Source organism: Dicentrarchus labrax, unplaced genomic scaffold (assembly GCF_905237075.1).
Source record: "Dicentrarchus labrax unplaced genomic scaffold, dlabrax2021, whole genome shotgun sequence".
Lineage (NCBI taxonomy): Eukaryota > Metazoa > Chordata > Actinopteri > Moronidae > Dicentrarchus > Dicentrarchus labrax.
Genome location: NW_026136704.1, coordinates 24,960,988 through 24,982,762, shown reverse-complemented (window position 1 = coordinate 24,982,762; position 21,775 = coordinate 24,960,988). Strand labels below are relative to the sequence as shown.

At 39.2% G+C, this 21,775-nt stretch overlaps 4 protein-coding genes across 12 annotated transcripts; all 4 read left to right on the top strand.

Annotated features, from left to right (window-relative positions):
* Positions 1-553: 553 nt before the first annotated feature.
* Positions 554-1,799, top strand: LOC127362289 (odorant receptor 131-2-like). Its single transcript, XM_051397827.1, has one exon. The coding sequence runs from the start codon at positions 824-826 to the stop codon at positions 1,745-1,747; it is 924 nt and encodes a 307-aa protein (XP_051253787.1). The 5' UTR covers positions 554-823; the 3' UTR covers positions 1,748-1,799.
* A 4,603-nt stretch (positions 1,800-6,402) lies between these two features.
* LOC127362573 (odorant receptor 131-2-like) lies at positions 6,403-21,551 on the top strand. Of its 6 annotated transcripts, none has more exons than XR_007884480.1 (3): positions 7,844-7,937; positions 8,187-9,247; positions 20,335-21,551. XR_007884480.1 is itself a non-coding variant. In XM_051398410.1 (3 exons), exons 2-3 carry the CDS (start codon positions 8,212-8,214, stop codon positions 9,175-9,177), a joined length of 840 nt encoding a protein of 279 aa, XP_051254370.1. In that variant the 5' UTR covers positions 7,844-7,937; positions 8,187-8,211; the 3' UTR covers positions 9,178-10,506. The 6 variants fall into 6 exon arrangements, 4 of the variants coding, with proteins under 4 accessions (XP_051254372.1, XP_051254370.1, XP_051254369.1 ...); XR_007884481.1 differs by having other exon boundaries at positions 8,187-9,520; positions 20,606-21,551; XM_051398410.1 differs by lacking the exon at positions 20,335-21,551 and having other exon boundaries at positions 8,187-8,460; positions 8,587-10,506.
* On the top strand, positions 12,466-15,132 carry LOC127362576 (prolyl 4-hydroxylase subunit alpha-3). The gene is made up of 3 exons (XM_051398417.1): positions 12,466-12,562; positions 12,673-12,896; positions 14,653-15,132. The coding sequence occupies exons 1-3, from the start codon at positions 12,466-12,468 to the stop codon at positions 14,794-14,796; spliced, it is 465 nt and encodes a 154-aa protein (XP_051254377.1). The 3' UTR covers positions 14,797-15,132.
* On the top strand, positions 17,485-21,551 carry LOC127362574 (odorant receptor 131-2-like). Of its 4 annotated transcripts, none has more exons than XM_051398416.1 (2): positions 17,485-17,529; positions 19,442-21,551. In XM_051398416.1, exon 2 carries the CDS (start codon positions 19,482-19,484, stop codon positions 20,262-20,264), a length of 783 nt encoding a protein of 260 aa, XP_051254376.1. In that variant the 5' UTR covers positions 17,485-17,529; positions 19,442-19,481; the 3' UTR covers positions 20,265-21,551. The 4 variants fall into 4 exon arrangements, with proteins under 4 accessions (XP_051254376.1, XP_051254374.1, XP_051254373.1 ...); XM_051398414.1 differs by lacking the exon at positions 17,485-17,529 and adding an exon at positions 18,798-19,034; XM_051398413.1 differs by lacking the exon at positions 17,485-17,529 and adding an exon at positions 18,806-19,034 and having other exon boundaries at positions 19,274-21,551.
* Positions 21,552-21,775: the final 224 nt, after the last annotated feature.

Below are 21,775 nucleotides of genomic sequence, written 5' to 3'. Positions count from 1 at the left end.
GCCCCTGTCCTGTTTGATTCTCTGTAGTACTGTCCTATGTGCTCTTGCATTCTTGCCAGCCCAAATAAACATTTAAATAGTTATGTCCAACATTTCAATTAATGATTTTGTTGGGGATATTGGAAGACACTGAAAAAGAAACATACAGAGCCCCTAAAGCCCCCAAAAGGAAATATAATATATATTTATATATATGTATATATATTTATATATCTTATATATAATTTACTATAAATTCATATGCATCTCTAACGGCTTCAGATGCACACAGCCATCATATAATGGAGAGAACTCAGTTTATCAGTTTTATTTTCACCAGAAATTTTGTGCATTTTTTGCAAGATAAGTAACTTGTGCCCACAAGATTAGTTACTTGTGCCCATAAGATAATAACTTGTGCGCACAAGATAAACATTTTTTACCTTTTGGGACTTAAAGGGGGCCATCGGTAAAAAGAAATGTAGTTACAATCACTCCTTGATGCACAACTTAAGATAAAAAGTGACTTTAGAGTCTCTTCTGAACTCAATCTATGCCAACTATGGATAGCCAATGAGGGGGACAACCAGTAAGTAGCAATTATGACACTGTGGTGAGCAACGTTTCATTTGGTGTTGTTCTTGGATGTTCTAGTCTTTAAAGTCACCATGCACGGCCCGCTCTCAGAAGACATCTGTCTTCTGCAGCAGGGAGGGTTTAGTAAACTGCATCTTAGTACTTCAGAGAAGTTTGACATTGGGCTTTACGTCTATCATTTTGTAATAAGAACAAGCGTTACAAATAACATTTGATTCAGCAAGTTGTGTGTCTTCTTAGAAAATATATGGCAGATAACAGCTCATTGGTTGGTGGTAAGTCCTTGCGACGGCAGATCAATGACCAGGTCATTATTGTGCAAATCCTTGTAGTAATTTTTCTTTGCATCAACTTTTTGCTCATTGTGCCCTTTTTTAAAAAGGAGTGCTTCTACACAACTACACGCTACATCTTATTTGCTGTTACACTTCTGTCTGATAGCTTGATATTATTAGTGACTGATATTCTGCTTATCTTGAGCTACTTCCAGTTTACAATGCCACTTGGGATGTGTATTATTCTTTGTTTTACATTATATCTCTACTTTGTAGTCACTCCAGTTACTCTGACAGCAATGACTCTGGAGCGATATGTGGCCATCTGCATGCCCCTGCGGCATGCAGAGCTGTGCTCCACACGCAGCACTATGCATTGCATCCTCATCATTCACGGCCTCAGCTTTGTACCCTGCATTGTTATTCTCTCCACTTTATTTTCATCAGTCTCCATTAGCTTCTACACACAATTCAAAATATGCTCTATAGAGATCTTCCTGGTTCACGCATGGCAGGATCATCTTAGGTCAGCAATAAATCAGTTTTACTTCTTGATCATGTGTATCATCATTTTATTCTCATATGTTAAAATAATGAAAGTGGCCAAAGCTGCATCAGGAGAGAATAAAAAGTCAACATGGAAAGGGCTGAGAACAGTAATTCTTCATGGTTTCCAGCTGCTCCTCTGTCTCATCCAGCTGTGGTGTCCATTCATAGAAACTGCTGTACTTCAAACTGATTTCATGTTGTTCGTTCAAGTCAGGTACTTTAATTACATGATGTTTGGTCTTGTTCCAAGATGTCTCAGTCCTCTCATTTATGGCCTTAGGGATGAAAAGTTTTTTCTTGAACTGAAAAGCTATGTATTTTTTGGCTTGTATAAAAGAAATTACTGAGAATGGCCTCAATTCAATGTTCTATGTCTGAAAATAAAATATTTTTACACTATTGTATGGCGCATGACTTTGATTACATTACGATGACGATTACGCTGTTAACAATCTATTAACCCCACATACAATGTAAATTCTGTTATTCAGATATGAACAACTTAAACTATATCAAGCTGTTGTGCTCATTCACACAAACAGCTGCTCTTTACATTGGTTTCATGTTATGCATAAATGTAATAACTTTTATTCCTGCTCCGAGATGTCTGAGTCCTCTTATTTATGTTCTCACTCATAAAAATGTTGGTATGGTCACAAGGAAAGCTTTTATAAAAAAAAATACATCTTCTAATAAAAATATTTTCTTCTTCTCTCTTGGTTGTTGTCAAATGTATTTGAAGTTTTCTATTTATTAATGAATTATAGAAAAATAGTGTGCACACTTTTACAATATTCAAATTTTAGTCACATAAAAACCACAATTCTGGTTTTAAAAAAATTGACGTTTGTCAAAATGTCAAAGGTACTCACAGATGCTTTGACAGGAGGAGAGCAAGTTGTGGGCCTTCATTTGTTGTTTGGCTGTGAACAACAAAGATGGTATAAAATTCTGATATAAAATGTATAGAAACTGGTGTTTGCATTTTTTTCTGTTCAGTATGACTTTAGTAATGTAAATATTTTCAGAAATATTGCACTTTCTTATAGAACTTGAACGTTGAAATGGCCCTCCATTGAGATGACGATACCAGTGGCCACAAGCCAATTTGAGTTTGAGACCCCTGTTCTGATGTTCGTAAATGGAAAAGACCCCATATATCCATTTGCAAAACCTACTATTTCTTTGTTGAGAGCACAATATTGTAGTCCTGGGCAATATACCGGATGAACCGGTACACTGGTTTAATTTCTTTTATGATGTGAATGTTTCATATACTGTGATACTGGTGCACAGCTGAAACGACTGCTGTAACTCTTCAATAGGCATGAGCACTACCGCCAGCATGTAGCATGTATTGAGAGGGGAGCCATATTAACTGTGTACCCTTCTTACTAACAGTTATAACTTTATAACACAACAATTAATAACCCACAAAACTCTCTTTAATGTATAACAATTGTTTTCTTGTGCAATACAATATTTGAGAAATATCTCTTTGAATACTTAAATACTTTTAAAATATTTTAGGTCAGTTTATTGTTTTTGTACAACTATTTTAAGATGTTTTCTTTTTTTTTTTAAGGAAGCAATGTTAAAGTTAGGCATATCTTTAATTTTATGGGGCGAAGAGAAAACCCTACAGTAATCGAGGCCTTCGGTGTATACATGATGGCATTAAAAAAAATTGTATGTGTTTTATGTCCTCCTGACAGTAGAATGAGCCACTAGAAATCTATATAAAGGCCCAGTCATCCAAAAATAACAAAAACAATTCTTTGATACACATTTTTGGTCATACCGCCCAGGACTCGAATATCCTGTATTGTATTAATATAATATATAATATATTAAATACTCCCTATGTTGCATATCTATCCATTACTTATCGTTTTGATTCTACTACTCAGGATTGTAGGGGAGTAGAACCTACACGCCCTTTTTCACAGCAGCATTTTGACATGTAATTAATTATATTATTATGGAACAGATGCATCATTAATCTCGACGACAGTCATTTTCTCGAGAACACAGGATAAATAAAAAAAAAAACTTTAATGAGCATTAAAAAAAAAGTCTTTCATATTTTTCTTTTTTTCTTCTTTTTCATATTATCTAATATTTATAGAGAGGCAATTACCTTCACACACAATCACACATACGGGCAGATTAGTTGCTGATTCACCAGGCCTGCATGTCTTTAGACTACAGGAAGAAACCAGGATACCTGAACATAGAGGAAATGCCAACTCCTTTGTGTTAAAGTCAGGCACCTTCTTGTTGTGAGGTTTATTTGCATGGTTTGTTTTTACAATGACATTTTAAACACAGTAACACACTATCCTAAACAGGAACAAAACAAGCACATATAGAGGTGAGGAACACCTGCTGGATGACATTCAAGGATAATACTAAGGGACTCATAAACAGCACCATGATGCAATAATGGAGGTGTTTTTTTTAAACCACATTAACCTATTTTATTTCACACAGTTCTTAAATTGTGCCAAATTCCTTTGGGTCAAATCTGCATTGCACCCATACTGGACGCTTCTTTCATTATTTTACTGAAAATAGCTTTGCTGTTTTTGTCACTTCTCCATGTAATTTAATATTTCATTAAAACTTCTGTTGCCAAAAGTTTGGCAGTAGTATTCATTCTGTCTGATAGCCTGCAAATAAGTTATTTGCTGAGGTGGCATCCGCTGGGGTTCAGAGGCAGAGTTTGTTTTGGACACAGATCCTGGTCCAATCCCCTGCAGTCCTGATTACTGACGTAAAACTTGCGTAAAGAGCTGATGAGCCCCAGTGAGATGCTCTCAACAGAGTCAACTTGTTTGCCAAACAAATGAAAACTTCAGGTTGCACAACTACACTCAGGAGCTTTATGTTAATAATCAGCCAGTCTGTTAATTACTAAGCAGGGGATCTGCTCTCTAACCATACTCTGGAGATAAGTGCTTCTCTCCAGTGCTGAATGTCAGTCACTGAAAGTACAGAAACATCTCATTATGGGTTGCATCATCTTCTTAAAATAATACTGATGTTGCACCTTCAAGTTACCTTTGTAGAGTGTGATTAATGACTGACTTTAATAATGTTGTGTAAGCGTGTGACACTAGAACAATGCAGATCCGTGTTTTTCAAGGTGTTTGTTTACCTTTTCCACTGCATTTCACAAACATCTCATCACCCTTACAGTACACGTACACTACACTATAAATCTGAAAAACCCTGGTTGCAGTACAGCACTGAGACAAATAAATGTATATGATACATTATAAGGCAATCTACTGTGTTAAACATTAACCACAGAAGCATAGAATAACATGATTACCGACTTGATTACCAATATACGTATTGGTTAAAAGGAAATAATAAATCCTTAGAATTTAGCACATTTTCTTGATTCTCTAGTCCAGAGAGATTTAGATAACAAGCAACCAGTAGACAAGTGCCAACATATAGTGGTCTGATATATACATTTCTGATCTTTGCATTGACTGTCAACAACATTTACCCCCTCCGACCCTGTTAAAATATGTCCTTAAACCCTCAAAACATGATCCTATCATGCGCCTGACAGTAACCCATGTTGTTTATGTTCCTCAACTTGATCGTAACCAGCACTCTACTAGTAGTACTTTGAGCATATCAAATAACTTATAGCATATCAAATATTATATTCTGACAGTTGACATTGTACACTTTTTAGTATATCCTGAGGCCAGTGTCACAAAGAGAGACTGTGACTCTGGATTAGATCAAACTAACAGTCAGATTTCAAACTTTCTAGTTTGACTCTCTGTTTACACGCGTAAACAACTTACAAGTGTCAATAACCACCAATATGCATTATGATCAGATTTGCAGAGGTGGTCTGGGACGCATTTGATCATATAATGCATCCTTGGCCCCATTGAAACACAGCCAATTCAACTGACATCCTGTATATACACACAAAAGTGTGTATTTAGTTCACTGTAATGCAAATTATTTTTCTGGACTCTTTTACCTGCCAAGATAAACAGGCTTTTTTTTTTTTAAAACACTGTTTCAACTGATTAACAAATAACCAGGATCACACAATTTTGAGAATTGCTGAATGCACATAAACTTTATACTTTAAGTTTTATTATTTGCAAATTTGGCAGACACATTAATTAATGAATTTATTTATTTATTTGTGTAAAAAACAATTTGTCCCAACTTGTTGTTCTAGGGCCAGGCAGGAGAGATGCTGTATGGTGTCAGCAGGATGCACATTTACTTTCTCTGGCATTGATGCCTTTCTTTGTCATCTGTGATGTGAAAACATCAGATTTCCACACAGTTTGAGAAAGTAAAAGTGTGTGTCCTGCTCACATAGTTCACTCATAAAATATCACTGCCACCACAAAGTGTCTCTCCTGCAGGGCTGCTGATAGCGCAGCTAAAACATGAGTCTCGGACTGATTTAAGACCGACTGACATAAGAGTTTGGTATTTAGTGTTTGTGATGCTGAACCGAAAAAAAGAATTAATATTAATATTGAACAGCCAAAAGGAGAGTAATAATGAACACTGACTAACTAAATTCTGAGTAGGGTACAGCCCTATAGTGTTTACCACAAATGGTCACTTGAGATGCATGTGTAGACAGATGACGAGCTTATATCTGTCCACATGTAATTAGATCATCCAAGACACATGTCAATACCAGGTCTAAACAGGCTCTTAAGTAGGACCTGTGTTGCTGACCACATACAGCTTCTGTCACTCCAACTGGAAGGTTTCAACAGTTATCAGTATGTTTTACTGGTACAATTCAAGAGCAACAATGGAAAACAATTCCAGTAGCATAACATCTCAGACCTATGGCTGCTATGGGTTTTCATCAAGTGACTGATAATGTCCTCAGTGCTGTATATTTCCAACAGGACTCTCTAGACACTCTCTAAAAACTCTTTCCCTTATATGGTGCCACTGGACCGCAGGCATAGCTGATTGTCACCATGGAGGCATGGCTCTTAATTCAGAGGGTAAGCTTAAACAAGTCTTTGTTTCTGTGAAACTGTCTTTCTTACAAGAAGAGCAAAACTATGACTGGCCTGACAGTACAGACAAGTCTTGGTGAAACCATCCCTGATGATACAGTGATACCCATTACCAATATAAACTAGGAATCACCACAGACAGTTCTTTAATTAGGCCCAGGGCCTCTTTTGTTGCACTTCACTTCACTGACAGCAACATCTGCAGCTCACAAACTTCCACAGTCACACTAAATCTAAACTAAAATAAAAAGCGTTGAAGGACACTGCTAAAACACGGTTCACAAACTGCATTATACAAGACACAGCTGGAACAACTGAACCTGCTCACTTGACTTTGTCCACTCAGCAGAATACCACAGTGCCAAAAATCAATATGAGAGCTTCCCAGTCCAGCTGGAAAAGTCCCAGTTAAGTGACTTAGAAACTGCTCTGCATCAGCAAGAAAATACTTAAAGGGACATTTAGTCTGTGCTCGAGTCATATTGAGTTCCCCAAAACTAAAATCACCTCAGTGCTATTCAATTGCACACAAGATCAGAGTCTGTCCATGTGTACTTTATTAGTATTACATAATAGGGTTTCAACATGGAGGCAGGTTAAGCAGTTTTCCACCAAACAGAGACGCTTTTTATATGGTGGGATGAAAGTTTATTATTCCACTGGTTTATGAGCATTTTGTTAAAAGGGAACTCTATTTTCTTTCTTTATTAATTTTTGCACTGTACATACTGTATGATGTCAATACAATAATATTTCCAACAATACACATATTGAGTGTAAAAATAAAATTAAGTTACACTTTAAGATTCAAGGTTATTTTATTGTCATTTACAACATAAGGTTGTAATCAAATTTAGATAAAGTGCCCTTTAGGCTACTTTTAAAAAACAAATAAATTATTTAGCCATACAAATAATAAATAAAAAATACCAATTTGTATGATGAATTGTTGAGGAAGATTATTTTACTATTTATTGGGATCATTTACATAATTTAATTAATAAAAAAATATATAAAAATATATATTTAAATATCTGAATTGTATTATATATTTTGGGTTTACATTGTTTGGTGTATTATATTTGTGCTCTCTTTATGCTTATCTTCTTTGTTATGTTTGTAGTGTCTTGTAAGCCCATGTGGGCCGGGCACGTTTTGGTGCATATAAAAAATAATAATAATAATAAAAACATTTAATAATGTAAAATAATCTACAGTGTCCCCTGTACATACACAGGAGAAGTAATTTTGTCCTATGTGTACAGACAAAATCAGGAATCAGGGAGCCCAAACTTTTCTCCTTTCCACATAATGCTTTATGAGAATAGCATGTAAATAATGTATCTCTGGAGACTTGAGTCAAACAAATATGAATGAGGCCAAACACTTCAGATAAGGGGAGGAACATCCCAGAGACGTTGCTCACTGAAGACATTTTATGATTAGAAGAACAGAAATCTAAAGCTTGGTCAACACATTTGGCTGATGAAGACATTCTTAGGTGAGAGGAGAACTCTTTTATTCTGTATGTTGGTTTTATATTCAGTTACAGTGCAAATACTCTGTTTTTTATTTTCACAAGATAATATATTTTGTCTTACAAAGTTTATTTGAATTATCACTCATTTATATACAGTATGCTGGTTTTTTATCTTAAGAGATAAACATTCAATAACTTCTATTCTCATTGTATATCTGAGGTTGTATTTTAGTGTGTATATGGACCTTTAACTTATTTTCTCTTTAACAGGTTAGCTTCAGTCCACTGTTTCAAAATGCAGAATCTGACTGAATTTCCAGGCAATGCAACTTCTCACAAAAGCCTGTCTGTGATCATCAAGGTGTGTGTGGTTATCCCCTTCTTCTGCGTCTTCCTCTGCTGCATTGTCGTCATGCTAAACATCTTTGCATCTCACAGGCAGTTCCTGGACACATCACGTTACATCCTGTTTGCCTACATGCTGATCAATGACACCCTCCAGCTCTTGTCCTCTGTACTGCTCTTCCTCTTTGTCATGGGCCAGGTGAAATTTGCCCTTGTCTACTGTGTTCCCCTGCTGTTTATATCCACTGCCACTTTCCAGAACACACCGTTAATCCTGGCCACCATGTCACTGGAGCGTTATGTTGCAATCTTCTATCCCCTGCAGCGCCCAGCAGCCTGGCGCTCTGACCGAATCTGGATCATTATTCTGTCCCTGTGGCTCATCAGCTGTATATTCCCTATCATTGACCACACCATCGGGGAACATGATCCTGCTGTAGATGCCCTATCTACCCCTGTTCTTTGCAAAGCTACTGTTGTGAACTCATCTCCAATTCAGACATTGTTCAAAGCTGTTGTGAGTATTCTCTTCTTTGCAGTAGTGGCTGTTATCATCCTCTTTACATACATGAGAATCCTGCTGGAAACCAGGAAACTGAGACAAGATAGAGTGTCTGTGAGCAAAGCCATGCACACTGTGCTGCTACACGGCTTTCAGCTGCTGCTGTGCATGTTGGCCTTCACCAGCCCCATCACTGAAACTCTCATAGTGCTGCACGCCAACTGGCTACAAGAGGACGTCGCCTTTTTTAATTACTTCTGTTTCATCCTAATTCCACGCGTTCTCAGCCCGCTCATCTACGGCTTCAGAGATCAGAGTCTCAGGGGCTACATTGCGAAGACATTCCTCTGCTGCTCAAACAAAGTCAAACCCTGCATCAGAGGCAAGCTGCAGGACGTATTGTCTGCTTCTTGAACTGGCTGATGTAGAGCTGTTACAAAAGAGAAACACTGAGCATTGTTTCTTCACAAACAGGTCTTAGGAGGTATTAAAAATCAATTCCCCGCCCCAGCTGTAGGCCATAATGTTAGCTATGAAATGTTTTGTATCCAATTGTGGGCTGTTGGGAGATGTTACACACTTATAAACTAATAGTGGGATTATTTTGACAGTGTATTGTGTAAACAGATGGTAAATTATGAATGGACTTGTATTTCTACAGTGCTTTCCTGGTCTACCAACCACTCAAAACACTTTACTACACCTGTTGCATTCACCCATTCACACACACACATTCATACACTAAAGGCCATGCAAGGTGGCTGCTGATACAGCACATACACACAGGAGCAATTTGGGGTTTATTATCTTGCCCAAGAGCGTGTTGACTGGACTGAGGGAGGCGGAAATCGAACCTGCAAACTTCGGATTACTAGACAACCTGTTCTGCCTGATCCACTGCCTTACATAACAAGCTCATTCTGTCATTATGGGCAAGTTTCCTTCCATTTTATGCCAATTATCAGGGTAATAATATTATTTGAAATTCTTGTTTGGAGAAAATGTAATATAATAATAAATATGTTTCCATCATATTTTAATATTTTGGTCGTTATGATCATGAAACAGGTATTCAGTTGCATTCTTTGTATCAACAAAGGTCTTAAAAAGTCTTAAATTGAACTTAGAAACCCTGTGAAAATATTTACTGTGTTCATACAAAAATGGACTGAAGAATAATGTCCATTCATTCTAAATCTTTACAGACTATTAAAATAAATAAGATAACAGCTAAATCTAATCTTTGAGCAAGAATAAATCACAAATCGATTAAACCCTCTGGTTTTGTGGATACATTGGCAACGTTTTAGCTTTTATAGATTTACTGCTGTTAAACATAAACCAGACAGTGACCGTATTTCTGTGCCAGCAGCACCAATAAAGATTAATACTCAACTGAGTGAGTAAATTTAGGGCATCCTACATAAAGTCTGGCATTCTCCCAACAAGCATGCAGTGTTGATCGTGCAGGATTTATGAAAGTTATTGCTTACACAGCCGTCTATATTACAGACATTTAAAAGCATCAAATCACACAATAAATATCATGGGCATTGTCTTTCAAGCTCTTCTTGCAGATTAGTACACTGACACAAGCATGCTCCTCCTGGGTGCAAATCTATTGCTTGAATGCATAATACTTGTAGTGTTTGATGCTGGTCAAAATTGTGTGTGTAACTCTGAAAGCCACTGAATTATAATTATACATGTGAAAATGTGTCATTAAAGTATGTATTAAAGGAATATTGTTTTGTTTGTACTTATTATTGTACTTATTTTATATTTGCACTTCCCATAAGAAGGAAGCTACACTGAACAGATATTTATAGATATAGAATAATTTATTTCATTGTGTATGTTTGTGCCTTCCTATCATCAAGTTATTATAAGATGATTAAGCATTTAGAAAATATTGAAGTGGTTACCTGTAAATTCCTTGTATACTGCTTTGTTTTGAACAACCCTTATAGCACATCACATCCCAATGCCACTTGTGTTTAAATATCACACATAATATTAAATATTATATATAAATACAAATTGCAGTGTGGTTGTTATACAGAGCATTCACCAGCAGGTGTCACACTGACTCTAAACTGAACACCCATTCGTTCAACTTTTTTTTGTCAGGGTGCCAATGGGCCAGTCATTTCTCCTATTTAAATGACTGAAAATGACAGAAAAAAAGTTAAAGGAAAGTGGTGAATACCTTTATACCATGTTAAAAATCAATTGTGCATCATTTATTTGCACGAATCAAAGCTCAAACTGGATGGCCTCATTTATCCAGCCTCCACAAATGGAGCCAAACTCTATAAAGTCTATATGTATTCCTGTTATTATAGAGCAAATTAACCTGCGCAGGTTCGTGCTGCGATGAGAAACTAATCCCCCTGACTGGATCCAGGCTGAAGGGTCTGTCCCATGAACAGATCCTGTGGCTCCTCCACAGACTGTGAATGATAATGGAACAAGTTTGTGGACATCATGATGAAAGCACATGTGGAGGTGTAACTTGGATATGGTCACATTTTAAGACCCACAGCTGCATTTAAATGAATCTCATTTGGGTGAAATTAAATAAAAGTTATGTGAGTTCATGTCTTGGTGCTCTGATTTACAGCGATTATTGAGAAAGATATTTGACTTCACTGTTCAAACTCATGGGAATAACACAGTTCCTGTTTCAGGGTGGGTTTTTTTTGCATGAAAACAATTACATCAATAACTGGAATAAATAAGTCTTAAGGTTTTATTGCCAGCTCTTTCTTCCAGTCAGAAAACCCTCACTATGTTAGAAACAGGACGACTGATGGGGAATAAGTCATTTCCCACCAATTTATGCTCATGATTCAACAGTTTCTCTGTGAAAGTGACTGCCTCTGACTTTATGGAGGAGCCTGTTTGACCGAGACATTTTAAACAGTAGCTTAATTGTGGTAGTTTTTTTTTTTTTTTTTGTGGTGTGAGGTTGGAAAAAGAATAACTTCATGCACCAGCTTTATTCAACAATATACTGTATGATGGTAGTAGTAATATATAACATCATAATATATGTAATATATGTATAGATAATATATATATGCTATAGGTACTCTGTAGCAGATATACAATTTTTACTATTTCCAGCCTGATGAAGCCTCTGGGAGGTTGAAATTGGTTAGTCTTTTTAAAGGTCTAGTGTGTAGGACTTAGTGGCATCTGGCGTCTTTGTTGCATATTGCAACTCCCTTGCTTCACTGTCCCCTTCCATGTGTAAAAGGACAAACTACAGTGGCTGCAAAACACACAGAAAATGTGAACGGCCCTATCTAGTGCCAGTGTTCAGCTTGTCCGTTCTGGGCTTATGTAGAAACATGGTGGTTCAACATGGCGGCCACCATGGAAGGTGTAACTATGATAACCAAAACACATGGTTCCTTTATTCAGGTTATACGCTCATGAAATCATAGTTATGTATATTATATTCCATTGCTGCCAGTAGATCCTCCTGAATGTTACACACTGGAACTTTAAACCAATATATTTGATTAAACTGTTTCTTTTCTTTTTCAAGAGCACCTTAAGGTTCCCAGGACTCACTTGCTACTTGTGAAACTGAAAGTTTCTTTTTCCCATTTTCACATCTGTGTTCTTTCCCACAGCTTTTATGTCAAAGTGTCCGGACTGCACACTGAACTTTATAAGGGCCCGGCGACTGCGATGGCAAACCCGCTGGTGGCCTTCACTCTGATCAAGCGGCTGCATTCAGAGTGGCTGAATGTTGTCTACAGCAATGAAGCCCTGGAAAACGCACAAGGTTGGCTCACTGCCCTCTTTACAGAAACATCTGGTGGTGATAACTAAAGACCCCCCTTACCTCTGCTGTCACCCCCCTAACACTTCACCTTTTGGCCCTCTGTTGTCCAGCCCTCAGGTCCAGTTACGAGGAGGAAGAGGCAGATCTGCCCAAACTGGAAGACCTCCAGGGGGCCGCTAAGGGGCTGATGAGGCTGCAGGACGTGTATGCTCTTCAAGTTGCGAGCCTCGTAAGGGGACGTTTCCAGAGAGTCACTAATGGCAAGCCCATTGATATCTACCTGCCTACAGTGTCTGTCCCTTTGTGTGATGATGACTGCTTTCTGGTTGGAAAGGTATAATCAAGTGTTTTCCTTTTTTGCCTTCTCCCGTTGTTTTTCCTCTTTATTTCCTTTGGTGGAAGAAGTAGTGTGTACTTGTGTGAAGAACTATCTAAAAAAGTCCTGCATTCAGAATCCAAGAGGTTACAAGAGGTTTGATGAGAAAGGAAAGTACAGAAAGTAATCTTGTGAAACATTGAAGAGTTTTATCTTTTTGGGCCTCAAACATTTTTTTAAATGAAACCATCTGGGAAGTTTAAAGGAGAAATGTCTCTGTGGTGGAACTGCTAACAACTCAGAGACATCTGAAACATGAAGTGGAGACCCAACAAGCTTTTATTGTGAGGGTTCACAAGCCAAAAAGGTTGGGAACCACAGGTTTACTAGTAACTAGAGCTTGTAAAGTAAATTGCCCTGTAAAATGTGTAAGTAGATGACTAGAGTAACATTAAATGGAAGTAGTGAAGTACAAATACTTCAAAATGTTACAGTACTTCTACATACTTTTCACCTGTATTTCCTAAAATATAGTAAGTAAACATGATGAGAGTTTGTTGAAAGACATCTGTCATCCTTCATGGTCATTTTACTGAATGAAATGGAGAGATATTTGAAGAATATATTTAGAAGATATTGCTGTGAAAATGCCCTTCCCTAATTAACATCCCATACCAAAGGTCTGCAAAATAGTTTTATCCCAAACCTGTCAGTCATTGTGTGCAGGGAATCCAGACAGTCAGCCTGAAAAAAAGTGGAATTCTTCCCATTGCGTGCCTTGGAATCCGTTTCATGTGAAGATAAACAAGTATGAAAGGAAAACAAAAGGTTTCCCCTCAATGAATTCCACTGTTTACGTAGAGTGGTGATGTGTAAGGGCAGGGCACAGTGAGGGGGAGACATCGTCTTGTATGGAAAAGACATTATCTCACGCAGCAGAAGCGTTAGGAGCGAAGAGCAGAGCTTGCCTTCACTTGTAGTCAGGCTGAGATTATCTGAGGCAGTCTGTACACAGAGATGCTTAGTTTTAGGGTGTTGTCAGTAAAAGACCTGCGTGCACATGCTTTTATATGGCTGTTAAACCGGTCCTCAAAACCAGGGTTTGTAAGGAGGAAGTTTGTACCATGTCTATTTCATTTGAATGATTTTTACAGCTTGCTTCCCTCAGGAAATACTGAAATCTGCTGAATATTCACTATTTTTAAGAATTTATTGCTTCTTTAAAGACTAACTCCCAAATTATGGGGTATAATGTTGTGAACTGGGTATAAAACCAGGGGTTGGGTTGATACATGAGTCGGTGTGTGTGATTAGTTGAGTTTGTGGGGTTTAATGGTACACTGGAATTTTTGTTTGGGTGCTGTCTGGAGGAGTTGTGGATATAATCTGTGATGGGAGGAGCCACATGTCACCCTGTTTCTGTGTGGGTGCTGTCAGACCTGAAGTCAGCACCTACTTAATCAAGTCAAGTCAGCTACAAAAGGGATTTGAGACCAGGTAAAGAGAGAGACTGCAGCCAGTGTTCGTGGCTTTCTTCGTGTTAAAATAATGCTCAAGGTGTAGCCAGCTAACTGGATGTGGATTCTTAGCTAAAATCAGTCCATCACCCTAAAACTGATCCAAATCTGGCAACCATGCATGTATATGAACGAGAGCCAGCTGACATTTGGTTCTTCAGTCTAGTGCCAGAAGACAGCTGAGCGTGTCAACACTCCGCCTTCGGAATTATTCTCAGTAGTACTTAAAAAAGTAACCCGAGTTTTATTTTACACAGGTGGCCTACGAGCAAGAAGACTACTACCACTCGGTGCAGTGGTTGGAGGAGTCGGTGCATCTCTTCAGGGGAACAGGACACGAGTGGAGCCCAGAGAATGAGGGAACTTTGGAGGATGGATGGATGGATCCTTGGCCCCATTGAAACACAGCCAATTCAACTGACATCCTGTATATACACACAAAAGTGTGTATTTAGTTCACTGTAATGCAAATTATTTTTCTGGACTCTTTTACCTGCCAAGATAAGCAGGCTTTTTCTTTTAAAACACAGTTTCAACTGATTAACGAGTAACCAGAATCACGCCTCCCTACGCCTACGATCTGTGGGGGGGTGGAACTATGACTGTTGTTTGTGCTTATGCACCAAACAGCAGTGCAGAATATTCAGCCTTCTTGGAGACCCTGAATGAAGTCCTGTATAGGGCTCCAGTAGGGGACTCCATTGTTCTCCTGGGAGACTTCAACGCACATGTGGGCAATGATGGAGATACTTGGAGGGGCGTGATTGGGAAGAACAGCCTCCCCGATTTGAACCAGCGTGGTGTTTTGTTGCTGGACTTCTGTGCTAGTCATGGATTTTCCATAACGAACACCATGTTCGTACATAGGGATGCTCATAAGTGTACGTGGTACCAGAGCACCCTAGGCCAAAGGTCTATGATCGATTTTGTGATCGTATCATCAGACCTGAGGCTGCATGTATTGGACACTCGGGTAAAGAGAGGGGCGGAGCTGTCAACCGATCACCATCTGGTGGTGAGTTGGGTTAAGTGGCGGGGGAAGCCACTGGACAGACCTGGTAAACCCAAACATGTAGTACGGGTGAACTGGGAACGTCTGGAGGAGGCCCCTGTCCGAGAGACCTTCAACTCCCACCTCCGGCGGAGCTTCTCCTACATTCCTGTGGAGGCGGGAGACATCGAACCGGAGTGGTTGATGTTCAAAGCTTCTATTGCTGAAGCTGCAGCTGTCGAACACGGTGGTGGACACCGGTGGTCAGGGAAGCTATCCGACTGAAGACGGAGGCCTTCCGGGATATGTTATCCCGGGGGACTCCTGAGGAAGTTGCAGGGTACCAGCAGGCCCGAAGGACTGCAGCCGCAGCTGTGAGGGAAGTAAAACAGAGGGTGTGGGAGGAGTTCGGAGAAGTCATGGAGAAAAGGACTTTCAGACGGCACACAGGCGCTTCTGGAAAACCGTCCAACACCTCAGGAGGGGGAAGCGGGGAACCATTCAAGCTGTGTACAGCAGGGATGGGACACTGCTGACCTCAACTGAGGAGGTAATTGGGCGGTGGAAGGAACACTTTAGGGAACTCCTGAACCCAACTAGACCAACAAACCCGCCCTCTGTGATAGAGGCAGGGCTGGAGTGTGATGGGGGATCTACATCAATTTCCCTGCAGGAAGTCACTGAGGTCGTCAAACAACTCCACAGTGACAAAGCCCCGGGGATTGATGAGATTCGTCCAGAAATGCTGAAGGCTCTGGGTGTTGAGGGGCTGTCTTGGTTGACACACCTTTTCAACATTGCGTGGAAGTCAGGGACAGCGCCGAAGGAGTGGCAGAGTGGGGTGGTGGTTTCCCTATTTAAAAAGGGGGACCAGAGGGTGTGTGCAAATTACAGAGGCATCACACTACTCAGCCTCCCTGGGAAGGTTTACTCTAAGGTGCTGGAAAGGAGGGTCCGGAAGATTATCAAACCTCTGATTGAAGAAGAACAGTGCGGGTTCCGTCCTGGTTGTGGAACAACAGACCAACTCTTTACTCTCTCAGGTGTCCTGGAAGGGGCCTGGGATTATGCCCATCCGGTATACATGTGCTTTGGGGATTTGGAGAAGGCATATGATCGGGTTCCCCAGGATATCCTGTGGGAAGTGCTGCGGGAGTATAGGGTGAGGGGGCCACTTCTCAGGGCCCTCCAAGCCCTGTATTTCCAAAGCGAGAGTTGTGTCCGGATTCTTGGTCTTAAGTTGGACTCGTTTCCAGTGGGTGTTGGCCTGTTGGTTTTGTTGTGAGTGAGGTTAGAAAGGAGCAGGAGATTGCCCGGAGAATCGGGGCAGCAGGTATTGCGGTCCCTGTATCATTGTCACGAAAAGAGAGTTGGGCCGAAAGGCGAAACTCTCGATCTACCGGTCGATCTTTGTTCCTACCCTCACCTATGGTCATGAGAGATGGGTCGTGACCGAAAGAATGAGATCCCGGGTACAAGCGGCTGAAATGGGTTTCCTCAGGAGGGTGGCCGGCGTCTCCCTTAGGGATAGGGTGAGAAGCTCGGACATCCACGAGGGACTTGGAGTAGAGCCGCTACTGATTGACTGACTGATATAAGAGTTTGGTATTTAGTGTTTGTGTCGCTGAACTGAAAAAAGGAATTAATATTAATATTGAACAGCCAAAAGGACAGTAATAATGAACACTGACTAACAAAATTCTGAGTAGGGTACAGCCCTATAGTGTTTACCACAAGTGGTCACTTGAGATGCATGTGTAGACACATGACGAGCTTAGGTCTGTCCACATGTAATTAGATCACCCAAGACACATGTCAATACCAGGTCTAAACAGGCTCTTAAGTAGGACCTGTGTTGCTGACCACATACAGCTCCTGTCACTCCAACTGGAAGGTTTCAACAGTTATCAGTATGTTTTACTGGTACAATTCAAGAGCAACAATAGAAAACAATTCCAGTAGCATAAAATCTCAGACCTATGGCTGCTATGAGTTTCATCAAGTGACTGATAATGTCCTCAGTGCTGTATATTTCCAACAGGACTCTCTAGACACTCTCTAAAAACTCTTTCCCTTGTATGGTGCCACTGGACCGCAGGCATAGCTGATTGTCACCATGGAGGCATGGCTCTTAATTCAGAGGGTAAGCTTAAACAAGTCTTTGTTTCTGTGAAAGTGTCTTTCTTACAAGAAGAGCAAAACTATGACTGGCCTGACAGTATAGACTAGTCTTGGTGAAACCATCCCTGATGATACGGTGATACCCATTACCAATATAAACTAGGAATCATCACAGACAGTTCTTTAATTAGGCCCAGGGCCTCTTTTCTTGCACTTCACTTCACTGACAGCAACATCTGCAGCTCACAAACTTCCACAGTCACACTAAATCTAAACTAAAATAAAGGACACTGCCAAAACACGGTTCACAAACTGCATTATACAAGACACAGCTGGAACAACTGAACCTGCTCACTTGACTTTGTCCACTCAGCAGAATACCACAGTGCCAAAAATCAATATGAGAGCTTTCCAGTCCAGCAGGAAAAGTCCCAGTTAAGTGACTTAGATACTGCTCTGCATCAGCAAGAAAATACTTAAAGGGACATTTAGTCTGTGCTCGAGTCATATTGAGTTCCCCAAAACTAAAATCACCTCAGTGCTATTCATTTTCACACAAGATCAGAGTCTGTCCATGTGTACTTTATTAGTACTACATAATAGGGTTTCAACATGGAGGCAGGTTAAGCAGTTTTCCACCAAACAGAGACGCTTTTTATATGGTGGGATGAAAGTTTATTATTCCACTGGTTTATGAGCATTTTTTTTGTTAAAAGGGAACTCTATCTTCTTTCTTTATAAATTTTTGCACTGTACATACTGTATGATGTCAATACAGTAATATTTCCAACAATACACATATTGAGTGTAAAAACAAAATCGAGTTACCCTTTAAGATTCAAGGTTATTTTATTGTCATTTACAACATAAGGTTGTAAATTTAGTCTCTTTTAGGCTACTTTTAAAAAACAAATAAATTATTTAGTCATACAAATAATAAATAAAATTTACTAATTTGTATGATGAATTGTTGAGGAAGATTATTTTACTATTTATTGGGATCATTTACATAATTTAATTAATAATAAAATATATATATAAATATATATTTAAATATCTAAATTGTATTATCTATTTTGGGTTTACATTGTTTGACATGTATGGTGTATTATATTTGTTCTCTCTTTATGTTTGTTGCTCTTGTTTGTTATGTTTGTAGTGTCTTGTAAGCCCATGAGGGCCAGGCAGGTTTGGTACATGACACTTACACAAAACATAATAATAAAAACATTTAATAATGTAAAAGACAGTGTCCCTTGTACAAACACAGGAGAAATGATTTTGTCCTAAATTGTACAGACAAAATCAGGGGAGCCCAAACTTTTCTCCTTTCCACATAATGCTTTTATGACAATAGCATGTAAATAATGTATCTTTGGAGAATTGAGTCAAAACAAATATGAATGAGGCCAAACACTTCAGATCAGGGGAGGAACATCCCAGAGATGTTGCTCACTGAAGACATTTTATGATTAGAAGAACAGAAATCTAAAGCTTGGTCAACGCATTTGGCTGATGAAGACTTAGGTGAGAGGAGTACTCTTTTATTCTGTTATTCCTTTATATACAGTTACAGTGCAAATAGTCTGTTTTTTTATTTTCACAAGATAATTTGTCTTACAAAGTTTATTTGAATTATCACTCATTTATATACAGTATGCTGGTTTTTTATCTTAAGAGATAAACATTCAATAACATCTATTCTCATTGTATATCTGAGGTTGTATTTTAGTGTGTATATGGACCTTTAACTTATTTTCTAACAGGTTAGCTTCAGTCCACTGTTTCAAAATGCAGAATCTGACTGAATTTCCAGGCAATGCAACTTCTCACAAAAGCCTGTCTGTGATCATCAAGGTGTGTGTGGTTATCCCCTTCTTCTGCGTCTTCCTCTGCTGCATTGTCGTCATGCTAAACATCTTTGCATCTCACAGGCAGTTCCTGGACACATCACGTTACATCCTGTTTGCCTACATGCTGATCAATGACACCCTCCAGCTCTTGTCCTCTGTACTGCTCTTCCTCTTTGTCATGGGCCAGGTGAAATTTGCCCTTGTCTACTGTGTTCCCCTGCTGTTTATATCCACTGCCACTTTCCAGAACACACCGTTAATCCTGGCCACCATGTCACTGGAGCGTTATGTTGCAATCTTCTATCCCCTGCAGCGCCCAGCAGCCTGGCGCTCTGACCGAATCTGGATCATTATTCTGTCCCTGTGGCTCATCAGCTGTATATTCCCTATGATTGACCACACCATCGGGGAACATGATCCTGCTGTAGATGTCCTATCTACCCCTGTTCTTTGCAAACCTACTGTTGTGAACTCATCTCCAATTCAGACATTGTTCAAAGCTGTTGTGAGTGTTCTCTTCTTTGCAGTAGTGGCTGTTATCATCCTCTTTACATACATGAGAATCCTGCTGGAAACCAGGAAACTGAGACAAGATAGAGTGTCTGTGAGCAAAGCCATGCACACTGTGCTGCTACACGGCTTTCAGCTGCTGCTCTGCATGTTGGCCTTCACCAGCCCCATCACTGAAACTCTCATAGTGCTGCACGCCAACTGGCTACAAGAGGACGTCGCCTTTTTTAATTACTTCTGTTTCATCCTAATTCCACGCGTTCTCAGCCCGCTCATCTACGGCTTCAGAGATCAGAGTCTCGGGGGCTACATTGGAAAGACATTCCTCTGCTGCTCAAACAAAGTCAAACCCTGCATCAGAGGCAAGCTGCAGGACGTATTGTCTGCTTGTTGAACTGGCTGATGTAGAGCTGTTACAAAAGAGAAACACTGAGCATTGTTTCTTCACAAAAAGGTCTTAGGAGGTATTAAAAATCAATTCCCCACCCCAGCTGTAGGCCATAATGTTAGCTATAAAATGTTTTGTATCCAATTGTGGGCTGTTGGGAGACGTTACACACTTATAAACTAAAAGTGGGATTATTTGTACAGTGTATTGTGTAAACAGATGGTAAATTATGAATGGACTTGTATTTCTACAGTGCTTTCCTGGTCTACCAACCACTCAAAACACTTTACTACACCTGTTGCATTCACCCATTCACACACACATTCATACACTAAAGGTCATGCAAGGTGGCTGCTGATACAGCACATACACACAGGAGCAATTTGGTGTTTATTATCTTGCCCAAGAGCGTGTTGACTGGACTGAGGGAGGCGGAAATCGAACCTGCAAACTTCGGATTACTAGACGACCTGTTCCACCTGATCCAGTTTCCTTCCATTTTATGCCAATTATCAGGGTAATAATATTATTTGAAATTCTTGTTTGGAGAAAATGTAATATAATAATAAATATGTTTCCATCATATTTTAACATTTTGGTCGTATGATCATGAAACAGGTATTCAGTTGCATTCTTTGTATCAACAAAGGTCTTAAAAAGTCTTAAATTGAACTTAGAAACCCTGTGAAAATATTTACTGTGTTCATACATAAATGGACTGAAGAATAATGTCCATTCATTCTAATCTGAAGATTTACAGACTATTAAAATAAAGAAGATAACAGCTAAATCTAATCTTTGAGCAAGAATAAATCACAAATCGATTAAACCTCGGGTACCCTCTGGTTTTGTGGATACATTGGCACCGTTTTAGCTTTTACAGATTTACTGCTGTTAAACATAAACCAGACAGTGACCGTATTTCTGTGCCAGCAGCACCAATAAAGATTAATGCTCAACTGAGTGAGTAAATTCAGGGCATCCTACATAAAGTCTGGCATTCTCCCAACGAGCATGAAGTGCTGATCGTGCAGGATTTATGAAAGTTATTGCTTACACAGCCGTCTATATTACAGACATTTAAAAGCATCAAATCACACAATAAATAACATGGGCATTGTCTTTCAAGCTCTTCTTGCAGATTATTATGCTCCTCCTGGGTGCAAATCTATTGCTTGAATGCATAATACTTGTAGTGTTTGATGCTGGTCAAAATTGTGTGTGTAACTCTGAAAGCCACTGAATTATAATTATACATGTGAATATGTGTCATTAAAGTATGTATTAAAGGAATATTGTTTTGTTTGTACTTATTATTGTACTTATTTTATATTTGCACTTCCCATAAGAAGGAAGCTACACTGAACAGATATTTATAGATATAGAATAATTTATTTCAGTGTGTATGTTTGTGCCTTCCTATCATCAAGTTATTATAAGATGATTAAGCATTTAGAAAATATTGAAGTGGTTACCTGTAAATTCCTTGTATACTGCTTTGTTTTGAACAACCCTTA